Source organism: Excalfactoria chinensis, chromosome 19 (genome assembly GCF_039878825.1).
Source record: "Excalfactoria chinensis isolate bCotChi1 chromosome 19, bCotChi1.hap2, whole genome shotgun sequence".
NCBI classification, from domain to species: Eukaryota; Metazoa; Chordata; class Aves; order Galliformes; family Phasianidae; genus Excalfactoria; species Excalfactoria chinensis.
Genome location: NC_092843.1, coordinates 890,630 through 905,429, shown reverse-complemented (window position 1 = coordinate 905,429; position 14,800 = coordinate 890,630). Strand labels below are relative to the sequence as shown.

Genomic DNA, 14,800 nt, shown 5'->3' with positions numbered 1-14,800 from the left:
TTTCTGTTAAAGAAGTTGAAACTTCAAACTAGCTTCAATAAGAAAGCGATGCAGGAATTAGCATTCACAGTGATAACCAGAATCTGAAATGCAAAGCAGCAAAACTAAAGGATGTTTGAGCTGTAAAATATGATTTTGCTGTTTCTCAGTGGGTTCTTTCATTTCCAAACTCAGTCAAGATTTGAAGCCGTTCTGGAAACTTCAGAAGTGCTGATCCTGAAAGATACTTATTGATAATCCTTGCGGAGATCTCTTTTTAATATCCTTGAGGGAACCATAAAGCAATCTCATAAGCTAAAAGCACAATATGTTGCTTGTTTTTCACAGCGTTTCACTGATGTGTCACTGATGAGCTGTCCGTGCTCGCAGCCTGAACTTAAAAATTCATGACATCTGAATAGAATCATTGTAATGTAGAGCTAAATACGGTTCCAAACTTTGAAGATAAAACTGGGGGGGAAAGTTGCTTGTTGCGTGGTGTAGCAAAGGAGAATCGTAAGGCTGGAGATAAAGGCTTAGCTCCTTGATGTTAAATGCATGCTTAATTTACTGCCAGTGATGGATCCCGAAGGAGCACACCAAGTGCCATCAACTTTAAGATAATAAGATTTTTTTTGCAAATGCTCACTCATTTCACTCAGTTGGGCCTTGAGTGATCTGTGCAATGCAGTGCTGTTGGTGGCTCTCACAGTGCCAGCATTGAGGGCCCAGAGTCTGCCTGGGCTGCTTGTTGGCACCGCGCTGCCATTGGATATTCTGAAGTAATTTGGATGAGATAACCTCTGCAAACCAAGTTATTTTTGTACTTTGAATGCGTGTAACTGGCAGCTAGCGTTCATGGTATTTTAAGGCGCAGAGATTTCAGCTAAAGGATTACTGTGTCGTTAATCAACCTGCTGAATATTCATGATTTAGTGGATTTTTTTCCCCCCCACAGAAGGAGAGAATAATTATTTTGGCTAGCACTTGAAAAGCACGTGTGCTGTTGATAGAACCTCTACCACAGGAGGCAAAAATAGACCTCTTCCATTAGGCATGCCAACTGATCTTCTCCCCCCAACCCCAGTCAATAGCCTTTAGTTCTTCTCTTCTGCTTTGTAACTCTTCATGGACTCAGCTGTCCAAAGGGGCAGCAAATAGTCAATCAGCTTTAGAAACCCTCCACTCACAGCAGCCTGGGCTCCTTGCACTCAGACTGCAGGAATGTCAGCCAGATGGTAGTTAATTTTTTTATGTATAAATGAATTTTGGGTTGTTTTGTTGTTTTTTTTTCCTTGCTTTTTAGTCAATATTCCGCGATAGCTCCGTGCCAAGATTGCTTAAATCTAGCTTTTTACAATTGGCCTTTTATAATTAAAACAGATCTTGCTGTTTCTTTGTAATGCAGCAGCACGGTGCAGTGAAAGGCTGCTCTAAAACAAGCAGCAGGTGCACAACAACAACTGTTTGCACAACTACTTCTGCTCCTGCTAGTCTTGATGCTCCGTGGCCTTGCTTTGGTGTAAACAACGCAGCAAAGCGCTTTTCTTTTCTTCCTTTTTTTTCCTGGGTTATCACGTGCCAAAACACCCCCCAGCAACGCAGGTGTAATGTGCTGCCCCTCAATGCCAGCAAACAGCTGTCCTGTTGTAGGGTATTAGCTGGACGGAGCTTCGCATCCCCCGGATCGCGCAGCTTTACCCCTTTAAGGCAGCTGGGCCATCTGAGCCGCTCATTGCAGTGTCTGACTGCAGGGCTGCTCCTGACGCCCTTTCCTTTGGGTTCTTTCCTTGCAGCCCGCGGTCACTGCGCAGCCCCGGGCGGCGCACGCGGTGTCGCATCCCCGCAGGGCCGGCTGCTGGGGGCAGGGGGCGCTCCCTGCGGCCGCCGAGAGGGGCGGGGAACCGCGCTGCTCCGCTCCGCCCCCGCTCCGCCGCGCTGCTGTGAGGAGGAGGGGGAGGCGGCGGCGAGGGGCGGCGCGGCGGGGACCGCCGGGGTACGTCCATGTCCCCTCAGCGCCGCGCCGCCACGCGCGGAGCTGCCGCAGGGCCCCCCCCGCGCCCCGCAGCCGGGACGCGCCGCGCGGGGCATGAAGTTGCGGCCGAGCGGGGCGGGCGGCCCCGGCTGCGTGTCCCCCGCGGGGCCGTAGGCTGAACCCGAAGGAGCGGCTCCGCGCCGCCCGCAGCCCGGGGCCGGGCGTAGCTCCCGCGCAGCCGTGCGATGTGCGCTCAGCGACACGCACCTGCCCGGCCGGTCCATTAACGCGGCGCGGCGGCGGGAGGTGCCCCTCGGGAAGTTTGATGGCTTCTTTGAGGAGAGTCAAAGTGCTGCTGGTGTTGAACCTGATCGCGGTGGCTGGATTCGTCCTCTTCCTGGCCAAGTGCAGACCCATCACGGCCAAGAGCGGAGACTCCTTTCATGACGTCCATCCCAGGGCAGAAGTGGTCAACTTGACGACCCGCGGCATCAGCTCCATCCAGGACGCGGTGCTGAAGAGGCTCTCCCTGCTGGAGGACATCGTCTACAGGCAGCTCAATGGTAGGCACCGCTCTGCTGGGTGTAACGTTGGGGTACGACCGTGGGGCACTGAGCGAGAGGGGGGGATTCGTGGAGTTTTGGTGGTGAAGCCACGCTGCTCCCCTTTATCTCATGCGCAGCTCACCGGTGTAGCATCCCATTTCCAAGTTGTGCTCGTAGCTCGGAGCACCTTGCTCGGGGTGCGAGGAAGGCTCAGCAGTGCAAGGCTGCCTTCAGGATGGGGGTGCAGCGGGGAGAACACAGCACCGCTGTTTTTGCATCCAAACAGAAGGACGTTCCGTGGCCGAGCAGAGCAGCACGTGTTATTGATCGGGGAATGGCTTCGTTGCCTCGGGAGTTGGGGTTTGTTTTTGGAAAGGGGCTTTTAAATGGTCGTAGAGTCACAGAAGGTCGGAAAGCAAAACGCGACTGTGAGAAGTTGAGCAAACAATTCAGTATTTCCTACGGCTCAGCCCGAACGGTGCTAATTGAAACCTCGGTAATGCTTCTCTTTATAGCACAGCAATGGGATTTCTATTAAAATCTCACCAGGTTCAGTAGTTCTGAGATGCAGAAAGGGAGTTTTAAAGATGCCGTGCGGGATAGAGAAACGTTGTAAGGGCATAAGAGATGTAGGTGAAGCATCTAATTAAAACACTGATGTGGAAGCTCATCTTTTTGATATTGCTCCCCATAGGCTCCCAAGTAGCAGCGTGGTCCCAGCCCAGGCTCCCATTTATTCCTTCCCATCTCTGTAGTGTTAACAACTCCCAGCTTCAGTGCTGCAGAACTGGAGGAGCCGGTGCTGCTGGCGGTGTCAGTGCGATTCCCTCGCTGGCTTTTGAAGAGGAAAGCGATGATGCTCGGTGCTGTGCTGCGTTGTGCTGGCAGTGTGTGCTGTGCTGTGCAGCAGGGGAGCAGGGTGCCCTTCCTGGGGGAGTGAGCGTCTGTGCTTTGGGGAAGGGGCTGCACAAAGCGAGAAGCTCTCGGCTGAGTGGTGGTGTTTGTGCTGCTGCTTCACACACTTGTGTGCAGCCCCTGTTGTGTTCATTGCACCACCGGAGGCTGAAGCAGCAGCGTGGGGTGGCCAGCAAGGTGAAATGGGAGAAGGTGCAGAAATGGGTTGTAACTGGTACAGACTCTGGAACTGTGAAGTTTGCTGCCAGTGGCTGCTGCTGGAGGAGAAGTTTGGGCACTTGGCTTACAGAGGGGCAGCAGGTGCAGGTCAGGATGGGAGACCTGATGCCAGGACTGTGGTATCAGGTGTGCAATCACGATGCTATCTGCCATCCCACAAGTACACAGAGACAGCTGAAGTTAGTGATTGCTCTACCCCATTGGAGGGGAGTGTGGGATGCCTTGCCCTGCAGTGCACCAGGGCTGGCGCCACAGGTGCAATCAGGGCTGCCCTGGGGTAGGGCTGGAGCCTGCTGTGTGCTCAGCAGCAGCTGTGCACTGTGGAGCAGGGGAGGCAGAGCTATCACGTACTGCCCACATCACAAACATTTTCTTAGTGCAGGCAGAAAGCTGAGTGCATGCATGCGATGTCTTACCTGCCCTCTGCATGCTGGGGTGCTTTATGGCACCGCTGATGAGTTTGGCTAGCAAACAGTTCTCTTGTAAAGTTGTTTTTATGTAACTATGGGTCAAGTGTGTATTTGATATGTGTGTTTAGAAGTGTTCTGGTGCTGGGCAGTGTCTGCATTGTGCTTCAGCAAGGCTTAGGGCAGCCATGCCTCAACCCCATCACTCTCAAAGGACACCAGCAGGTGGGACCTGGGGTGCACAGCCACTGGAGCAGCTTCCCCACACCAATGCTTACCCCTCCTCCTGGGCACCCACAGAGCAGCTGTGGCAGAAATCATCGCTCCTGCTTGAAGTGTGCAGCTACCTGCTCACTTAGTTTCTGCTGGTTTTAGGATAGGGAAGGTGTGTGCTGCTGGCCGGCACCTAGCAGAGCCTGCTGTATGCGTGCACCCGGTGCAGCTCATCCGCCAAGAGAATTTGTTCCGGTGCTTGAAGTTATATTTTGCTTTCAGTCTGACCTGTGCTTCAGCATAAGCCTGCAGCTTAGGGAGCTTCAGGAAGCGTCTGAGCATGGAGAGAAACCCAAGTACAGTTTGGGTGGAAGCGGCTGTGGATTCTGTCTGCGTTGCAGCACTTGGCTGCCTTTCAGTGGGAGTTGGAGCTATTTTTACTAAGGCGAATTTCTTAAGAAGCCCCGATTCCGTGCAGATGAAACGAGTGATCGGATCCCACAGCTGCTGTGGTTTCGGTTCCCTCTGTGCCGTTCCCTGCAGGTGCTGCCCCTGTGCTCAGTGTGTGCTGCAGGTGACCTTGGAGCGATGTGTCGGAGGCTGTTCTGTGGGCATCTGCTTATCTGAGAATTCAGGGAATTTCTCGTTCCTGTTTGTCATTTTTATAGATGGAATTTTCTCATTGAGCAGATGCCGGGAGAAAGCTAACGGGAGTCTGAAAGGAGCACACGTGCTTTGTTTGGGATGTTCACCACAACTCGTCTTTGTGATCCAGGGTGGGATTTTTTGTTGTATTTTTATTATTTATTTATTTTTTGAGCGCTGACATTTACACAAGCAGTCCTGATTGCCTGCAGTTCTATGGAGATTCACACAAATGAACTTTTCGGTTTGGGCTCGTGTTTACAAAGAGAGGATCTGCATGCTTGTGTAAAGGCAAAGCCAAGGTAGCTGGGGAGGAGCTGTGGTGTGTTAGTACTCATAGGAGCACAGCCTGCCTCTGTTGCACGCATACGCTTCCTTTGGTGCTGCTGTTGAAAGCCCAGCGATGAGCACAGGGAATATGAGCAATGAGTGTGTTTGTAGGGCAGGGAAACCACAAGGCTGGCCCAAAGGTTTTTAGCACTGAGCTGCTGTGTGCTTAGTGGTATGGATGACAAGCGGTGTGATTTGAGGAAAGCTGGGTTCTTCTTCCTTGAGCATTTGCATTTCTCTGCTCCATCTCCCTCCACTCTCTGGAGGCCGATCCCAGCCTGGGTGTGCAAAAGGGGAACATTCACAGCGATGCAGCATGCATTTACCTCCTCCAGAGGCAGAGAGAAGGCTATTCCAAGGTGCATTGAGCTGCCAGGATGCGGGTGGGATGCACGGGGCCTGTCAGCTGCTCTTAAGTGTGCAGAGCATGAGGGTGGTGGTGATGAGTGTTCTGATCCCGGCTTGCCAGATGCTCTTGAGGTCAGAGCAGTGTGCTCCTGGGAGTAAGAAGTGCAGGGAGGAGGTGTCTGAGTGAACCCCAGGTTTGCACATGGGGAAAGCCAGCACTCCTATCAGCTCCCACTGAGCACCTTGAGCAAACAGAAGGGGATCGGCTCAGCTGCCCGCTGGTTATCTGGGGCAGGTATTGAGCCACCTCCCAGTTGTGCTGGGGTAAACATCTGCATGCCTACTTGCTAGCAGAGCTCCGTGCCGTGCTACCTGTGCACGATCAGCAGAGCTCTGGGTGCTGGGTTAAAACCTCTGAGCAATGAAGGAACTGCTGGAATAAGTGGAAGAAGCACACAGAGCAAACTGCTGTTGTGGTTAACTTGAAGAGGAGCTTTAAATTCCTTGTCAGTAAGAGAAACTATGCTCTTTAAACAAGCTTGTGTCTGTGCTTTTGCACATGCAGTTATTTGCACATACTGAGATATGAACAAGCGTGTGGCAGCAGCCTCCGTGCATGCAGATTTTGCTCTTGTCTGCTTATCCAATTGAGAAATGAGCTTTGTGTGGACGTAGAGGCAGATATGGTAACACAGCCTTTTGCGTGGTCTCCCTATCCCCCTTGTAAAGTGGCTCTTAATTAACTTAAAACACTTCAGAGATATGTGGATTTACTTCCCATAAGAATAAGATAATGCTTATCTTCTATAACACTTATCATCCTCAAAGTACATTACAAACTTAGCTAACTACCGAGTATAAAATTATGTATGTAAATAAGGCAGATTAGAGGCCGTTCCATCAGCCCTTTAGTGGCATGTGGTAGTGCTGCAGCCACAGCTGAGCAGTACGAGGATTTCCTGACAGGTAGGTAATACATAACTGAAGCACAAAGAAGTGGCTCTGATCGAGATCAACAGCTAAATATACGGAACTGAGAGTAGAGTAACTCTGCTTATAGGCAGAACGGGCCAAACTTTAATCACATTAATGAAATCAAATCAAGCCAGATCTTCATGGGAGCGTAGCCTTGCTTCGTGAAACCCTTTGATATCAGAGATGGTGACGTGGAGATGAAACAGCACAGTGACACACTGCGATGGATGTGACTGCTGTGTTAACTGATGGTTATCACACTGCATTGGATATACTTTCTTCCCTGTTCTGATGCCGTGACGTTTCTGAAGTGGAAACAAACTATATTACTTTACGTAGCCTTACATAGTGACCTGATAGAACACACGGCTTTCGTGTTTGTTGTGTACCTAACAGATCGGGCTGCCATATTCCCTATTGAAAGTGATGGCACCTGTCCAGATTCAGAACATGCTTTTAGAAGTTCTCAACCTGAGCTCAGTAGGTGTGAGGTGAGCAGCCGTCGTGGTCTGCGGGCACCTGAGAGCTGCAGCCTGTAAGTTGTGCATTGAAATTAAGGCTGATGCTGATCAAAGGATGAGCAAAGTACTCTTAAGAGAAGTAGTAGAGTTGCAAGGTGAGGCTTCACAAATTCAATTTGGAAGCGTCTGGAAGCTCAGTTAATATGGCATTTAGTTTACAACCTGACTGGGAGGGACTGATAGATAATTTTTGTTTTCGATCATTGTTTGGCATCATCATCCGAATATTCACAGTCGTTGGCAGTGAATGAGTAATGAGCCACGAGCACGTTTGTCATGCAGAGACAGCACGGAGTCATGAGATGCAGCAGCAGTACTAGCAAATAGTGACAACGTTGGCATTTTATTCTTGCATGTCAATTCGTGTCTGCCTGACTGGAGGAACAGAACCTGGGGTGGATGGTGAGCTTCCCAAAACCACGTCAGATTTAGGCGACCAAATTAGTTGTGTGAGCTTTCAGGGCTATACCTTCAGCTGTTAAAATCATTGTGTATATCACAATATTATTTCCCAACCTCAGCGAGTCCAGTAAGAGACATTTGGAAATGGATGCATTTGGCATAACACGGCCATCTAGTGACAGTGCAGAGCCCGCGGGCATCCTGCCTGGCTCCCAGCTGCCACTCCAGAAGGTCACGACTCCGCTGTTGGAGCAGTGTCACATCTGCTGGGCTCACACCGCATCTTGGATGCCCGAGGGCTGTTGGAGTGGCAGCAGGCATTGCTTGGACAGCAGGGCGCCCTGCTCGCTGGAGATGTGCTCTGATAGAGGGGACGGGCAGAGGGAGCCGGCTCTGGGTGTTTGCTGACAGTGTGTGTGGGTTTGGGGCAGTCAGCCCTTCTGTTGGCCATCGCTTTCCCTCATTGCTTCTGTCCTGGCAAAGGCTGCATGCATTTCCCACAAGGAAATGCAGTGCGTAGCGTGTGAGCAACTCTGGTTTAGTACAAAAGAAAACAGAGAGGAGCGCGCTCAGGTAATTAAAGGGGTTTTTCTCGTTTTGCGATTTACGCCGCTGCTCTTTACATAAAACCCAACAATCTGGTCCAGATGTCCCAGCAGGCTGGCAGGCTGCCCGCTCTCAGGCGAGGTGAGGACGTTCTGCATGCTGACATGTTTTAAACAGGAGGTGTTTTCAGCAAGATGTCCCTATCGACGTCTGCAAACGGCCCGTTCAGGCCCAATGTGCGCAGTATTGACCCTGCTGTGAGTCAACAGCAGTGATTCAGCTCCAGGAACGTATCCTAATGGTACGATATTATTTCCCCTAAGCAGGTTTGGGAATTCTAGCAACCGTATTTTCTGGCCCCCGATCCCTGTGGTGGAATTTCTTTTGGAAATTTCTGAATGCTTTTACATGTTATCGCTGCAAGCACGGCGAGTTCTGCCTATAAATCTAATAGCTCATCAACCTGCATTCTGACGCTGGCTGACAGTTACCTAAAAAATAATGGAGTCATGATGCAATGAGAGCCCTGCGTAATGCGTTACGTTCAAGGAGAGCACTGCGTGGAGCCTCGCACTGCTGACACGGAGCCATTCCACGCTGCCTCTGCTGCAGCCTCTTGGCTTTGCTGCTTGCATTGGTGCAGAGATGCGAAGCTATCCGAATAGGAGTGACAATTCCCTAAACAAAGTGAGTTGCATAACTTTGTTATTTGCCTTATAACGCGGTCACTGTGTGCTGTGCAATAGGGCCCTCCCTGGGACTCCCTCTTGATGCTCAGTATTCACAGACAGTGACACTGAAGGGTATCTGCTGCATTACAGCACTTGTTCAGTGCAGGAAATACTTGCATCTTCCCAGTATCTGTAATAGAGCAGTAATATGATAACTCTTCATAAGTGGATGTTTTCAAATAGGGATCTCGCTGGGTTGCATGGCCCAGGCTGTGCTGTAGGAGCAACAATTCCTCCTGATGGTGGAAATGAGTGATTCTTGAAAGCTGGGGCTTCCCTATGTGGTAAATCACTGCTCAGTATGCAGCTGGTGTGCCTTGTTCTGCCTGATTGCTTTCACTGCATTAAAACCAGTTGTGATGTGCCAGCATTTGGCGCTGGGGCTGGAAGGGGATCCTTGGTCCCTCTTCCCATTGGTACCCTCAGCTTATGTGCAAGTTGCAGTCTGTTCTCCCATCTCCTCTACGTGGCAGCAGTGGGGATCTTGCTGTGTTTGCAGGCAGAGGGGCTCCCAATTGCTTTTCCTCAGTGTGCACAAGCAGCCGTGAGGGCTGAGCAACTGACCTGACCCTGCAGGAAGTCTTTTAACTTTTGTTGTGCTTTTCATTTGCTGGGCAATACTTCAGAAAACAGAGCAGCTTTCTGTGGTTGTGTTCTCAGAGCATAAAAACAAAGAGAGAAGGGGAATACAACGGAGTGAAACAATTAATTCCTTCCTGGGTCTTTGCCCATGTTACACTTGTAATTAAACCATGAAAGCACTCCTATTTATGCCGAATTGCTACGATTTTTTGGGGTGGAACAGCGACTTGATCACACCGTAACACAAAACAAAGGAGAAACAGAGTGGAAATCCATTTAATGATATTGTAATGCTTGCTTTGATTCTCTTACTGGATTTAAAATAACTTTGGTTGACCTTTGTGTGTTTTTCACACTGCACCCTCTCCAGTGAAGGATGTTGGAGCACTGAATGCTTTAAGTTGGTTGGAGCATAAAAGCCATATTCTGATAGATTTTATTGCGTATTTTCCTATTTGTGCCAGCAAGACAATAATAGTAATATCTTATATGCATTTCTAAGCCTGTGGTCCCCCCATGTAGGGGGATCCATACACCCGTTTCCATGAATTTCTGCCTCCAGATGCTTTCATGTCCCTATGAGGCTGTTGGGGAGAGGTGGGCTCAGCAGGACGAAGCCAGCAGCATCGTGCAGGGGATCTGTGGGCAGGCAGAAGCTTTCATTTAGAAATGTGCCCCTCCAGGAGTGTCTGGCAGGCAGCTGCCGGCCTCTTGCAGTGCCTTGGGTGAAAGGTGCTCCCAGGGTCAGCTCACACCGACTTCTGGTTGTCTTTGGATCAAGCACTGAGTCAATAAGTGACCTTCTGGGGGAGCTTGATAGCGGCTCTGTGCAGCCATTAAAGGAGGGCAGGCAGCAGTGTGGGATTTTAGGCTTTCATCAGTCTTTTCTTAGGATGTTGTGCAACTTTCCAGTGCTAATTAATGCTGTGTTCCCTGTACACATTTCCTCCCTCCTGATGCTGCCTCTTTGATCCTGTGTGGCAACATCAGCCCTTGCAAATTAGAACCGGCTGCCACGAGAGGAAGAGGCGATGCATGGCAAGGAGCAAAACTGCCACAATCTCATCACAGTCTGAGGCACCCGGCGTGATTTACGTCCTTTGTGCAGCTGTTTGGAAAGCGTTTCCCTGGATGTCCATGTCTAGTAATGATCGGTACAACCGCATATCCAGAAAGGGGCGAGATGAGAAAGCTGGCATGGGTGGGTGAGGTGGAAATCAAGCATGGGTGCCTGGGCAGGGAATGGTGCCTGCCTGAGTGGGGACCCTCTGTTTCGCTGTGTGGATGTTTGGATACACAGCCCTTGCTTGAGGTTTTGCTGTAAGCTGTGGGCAGATGGGCATCTGCAAAAAAATGTGTTATTTGCAATTAGGTCTTTTCTAGAAATGAGGTGTAGCTAAAAGAATAGGGAGCTTCCCGAGATCTTAATGCCAGGCCTGTTTCTGTTAGCGGGGCGTTCAGAAGGTGTGTGGGTATAAAGGCTGAGCAGGTATCATTAGCAGTGTGAAGCACGACCGTACCCTCACCGTGGCAATATTACAGGCTTTGTGCTGAAGCACATTTGTAACCTTTGTTTTCACAAGTCCAGAAATGAAGCGGTTTGTTTCTTATTGTAGGCTGAACGCTCAGAGTGTGTGTGCAGGCTGGGCTTTTTCCACATCCAAACGTATGAAATGCCGGCCTATTAAAATCTGCTTTAATGATCTCTTTTTCCCATAACTCCTAATATTTGCCATTTACTAATTATGATGTGCCTAAGTGTTTCTCATTTGTAGTACGTCTTTTAAATACTGCAGCTGTCCTCGTTCCCAGCTAACTGCTGCTGATTTTTTTTTTCCTTAATGTCTCGCAGCAGCGAGTAGCACCATTGATTTTTTGCAGGTTGGCATTAAGCGTTCACCTCACACTGTTCTTCATTAGAAAGTTTTTGATGTAAAGGTCCCTGGGGGAAGCAGCCACGGTTGGGCTGGGCAGAGCAACAGCAGAGCTGGGGAGTGTATATGTACCCAATGAGCGTTGCTTTGTGTCTTACACTGGTGCTGAGTCAGAGAGGGCAAGCTGGAAAAGAAGTGTGAATGTCTATTTCTACCTGGACACACATCTGTCAGCTCTCCTGCTTTATCCCTTTACATCCAGTGCAATAATTCCCTCTGACTTAAGAGAGTAGACAGTTGCCAGGTGTACGATGAGCTGCCATGGTCCTTCTGCACGTGTTGGCAGCCCCAGTGCAGATGTGTATTTCCCAGCTTACTCCTTGTTTCCAAGCCATAGGTGCCCTGTTTGCTGTGTGAAAGCAAAATGCTGCTTTCTGTTGGAGGTTGCACCTGACCTACAACCTCGTTTCCCTCCTTTCACAAGCTCTTAAAAATAGATAGCGATATTTTCCCTTCCTTTCCCTTTCTCAAGCCTTCATGCTGAGCCTTGGCTTAAAACCATAAGAGCTGAAACTTAAGAAGTTGGAAAGAAAGAAAAAAAGCTGATCTAGGAGTCTTTCGCCTGGATCAGTGGAGCAAAGGAAGAGGCTGAAGTTGCACAATTGTGAGTCAGAACTTTGCTGAACGTGCAGTGTCAGGATCTTGTGCGATGTGATTATATCCAGAGGGGCACAAAGGATGTGTGATGGCTGGGGCTGAACCTGGAGGATGCTGCTTGGCTCAGACCCCAGCAGCGTGTTTGGTGTGTCCATATGGGGACATGAATTTGTCCAGTGAGTGGTAGATCTGCTTCCATATGGGTGAGCTGGAAAAGCCCCGAGGAACCCACTCTGGTCACTGCAGGTGCCCGCTGTGTTGTGTTCAGTGCCTTCAGCAGTGTGAGGACCAGGCTCATGTTGGGTGCTTTATTAACCAGCAGTAAGAATTAGAAGGTTTAAAGATACGTAGCAGTAGTGTCCCGTTTTCAGCCTCGGATTGGTATGAGCTGGGCTTCTCTCCCATCAGTCCCCTAAGCTTTCACTGCTGAATTCAAGAGGTCTTTTTTCCCCTGCTAGGTCAGTAGGACCCTTTGTATTTTGTTTGCGTTGTGTTATGTCAGAGACCTGCACTTCAGCTATGGACCGAATTCAGAGCTGTGTGGGAGATACCTGGCAAGCTTTCATTCATTTTTTAACATCTCAGGGTTTTTTTTGACAAGTAAATACAGTTTCATATTTATACCCATGCCAGGAATAAATCGAATTAGTCTGAAATTAACTTTTGCTCTTACAGTGGTTTGCACATTTCTAATATTAAGGAGATAAGGGAAGAGAGGAGCAAACCTGCTCTGAAGGCGAGCTGATTTCCATAGCAGGCAGTGACCTACATAGCAGGGGGTGGGGAGAGTGAGCTGACTCGAATATGGGCTGTTCTTTATTTATATGATTTTAAAGGATCTGCGTCAGTGCTCCTGGACCGAGTCCTCCTCTGCCACTCACCTGGGAACTCAAAGCCAACGAAACCTCGTTGTCCTTCAGGAGTCTCCTCTGGGTTAAAATCTTCGTGCAGAGGCATTTGGTTGATAGCAGGGTTCAGGTATGGCTTCAGGGGAACGTTAACCACAGTTCAGCGTTTTTAGGAAGCCCATTCCATTGTTTTACTTAAATGGGAAGGAGCAGCGTGCCTTGTGTTGGGGCATTTAAGTGCAGGAGATTTGGGAGCATCCTTGTGGAGAGCTGCCAAGTGGTGGCAGATCTGGAGAGGAGTCTGACAAGGAGTCGGTCCCATCATAGCAGGAGCTGCAGAACAGCACTGCAAGGCTTGTGCTGTCCCCAGGGCTGCAACGTGAGCATGCACAGCTGTAGCTCATTGCTCTGTCTCTGGGGTGATCATTTGCTTTGGTGTAAAGTCAGTGTGATGTGTGCCCAGATCAGAATGACTATCATGCCAAACATTGAAATGCATGGATTTCTGCAGAAAAGGGTGATGAGTCAGTACCAGAGATTGTATAACCTGTTAGAGAGCCAACACTCATTTGGCTGCAGGGAGCTGCCTGCCCTGCTCTCAGTATTTACCCCATTACAGCCTTTATGGCTGTACTAACACCTGCAGGTCCTACAAGCTGTCCAACAAACTGGGTTTTGCGCTGTTAGGCTTGCTGAGAGAGGGCTTATTTGGCTCTTCCCGGTTCTGTATGAAAATCATAGGACAATGGAATGCTGTGGGTTGGAAGGGACCTTAAACACCACCTGGTTCCATTCCCACTTCCTTGAGACCAAGTTGGCCAAACTCCATCCAACCTGGCCTGACCACTTCAGAGATGTGGGGCATCCTCAGCTTCTCTGGGTGACCTGTTCCAGCTCTGCCATCATACTGAAGAATTTCTTTCTTTTATCCAATCTACATCTATGCTCTTCCAGTTTTAATCATAACTTGATTTGCATCACCTGCAGAATAGTTTGTATAACTAGGACCTGAGTTGGGTACAGGTCGTGCACTGTAAGAAACAGTGAGGAACTGAGCTCTTGAATGCTTCTAAATCAATACTCTGCTCCTGCATTTAAAGGAGCAAGGTGTTCTTGTGGGCAGAATGGGGAGAACATGCTGTCGGTCTGAACTGCTGGTTGAGAACATCTTGACTGAGCTGTTCTTAACAAGTTCAGGTAGCGATGAAGATTCACTCCTTTATTCAGACAACATAGTATGACGTTTTCTCTGCTAACCCTGTGCAGTGATAGTACACAGTGTGCCTTGCCTTTGCCTGGAATATCCTCCTCCTTTTTCCCAGTTCTGGAGTGCAATGAGCTGAAGACTTCCCTGCCCTGCAGGTACTTGCGTTTCACTGCAGCCGTATGCTGGGTTTGCAAAGCCCATTGGGAATTCAGCAGGATCTATGAACCAAGATAAAAATTAAGAAGCAATGAGTAGGTGAGAAAAGGCTGCTCACAACCACCGAAGGGTGTTCCTGCTCCCGTCTCAGCTTGGCTCTACGCAATTACTGTGCCCTGTTGCTTTTTATAATGGAATTTCTTTTTCTGTGACTCAGAACTCAACTCTTTTCCATCCCACTGTTCACTAAGAACAGCAAATCGGAGAGGTATAGAGGAAGTCCCGTGAGCTGCTTTCAATGTATGTCTTCAGTAACGTATAAAAGAAAAGCTTATTGGCCCATTGCAGAGAGGAAGGTATTCCGAGTCAAGCTAACAGTGATGGGGAGCAGCTGCCCTGCTCTGTTGTGTTCCTTTTCCCTGGGTTGCCCTACACAGAGGCTTGAAGCAGCTTTGTCCCCCAGCTGGTCTACTGCAGCTGGTGCTCAGGGTGTGAAAGCAAGGGCCAAAGTAAGGAGAAAATGCTTCCAGCCACACATTGGTGAAATGGCATCAATATATGCAGGGATGTCCAAGGCATTCCTTTATGTGTAAATCCCCACAGATCATGTTTAGAGTGGCCCAGCCCTCACACGGGCAGTTTCATTTAGCCTCAATTGAATGGCTCTGGTGTTTCAAAGTCCTTCTTCTCCCACTGACTTTCCCGTCTTGGTGCTGCAGGAGGTG

The 14,800-nt window shown here is 49.4% G+C and overlaps 1 protein-coding gene across 1 annotated transcript in view; it reads left to right on the top strand.

Annotated features, from left to right (window-relative positions):
• Window positions 1-2,075: 2,075 nt before the first annotated feature.
• GALNT17 (polypeptide N-acetylgalactosaminyltransferase 17) overlaps window positions 2,076-14,800 on the top strand; it is a 133,509-nt gene continuing 120,784 nt past the window's right edge. The window contains exon 1 of the mRNA XM_072353288.1: window positions 2,076-2,517. Coding sequence (XP_072209389.1) covers window positions 2,280-2,517 — 238 coding nt within the window. The 5' untranslated portion in view covers window positions 2,076-2,279. The remainder of the gene's footprint in view (window positions 2,518-14,800) is intronic.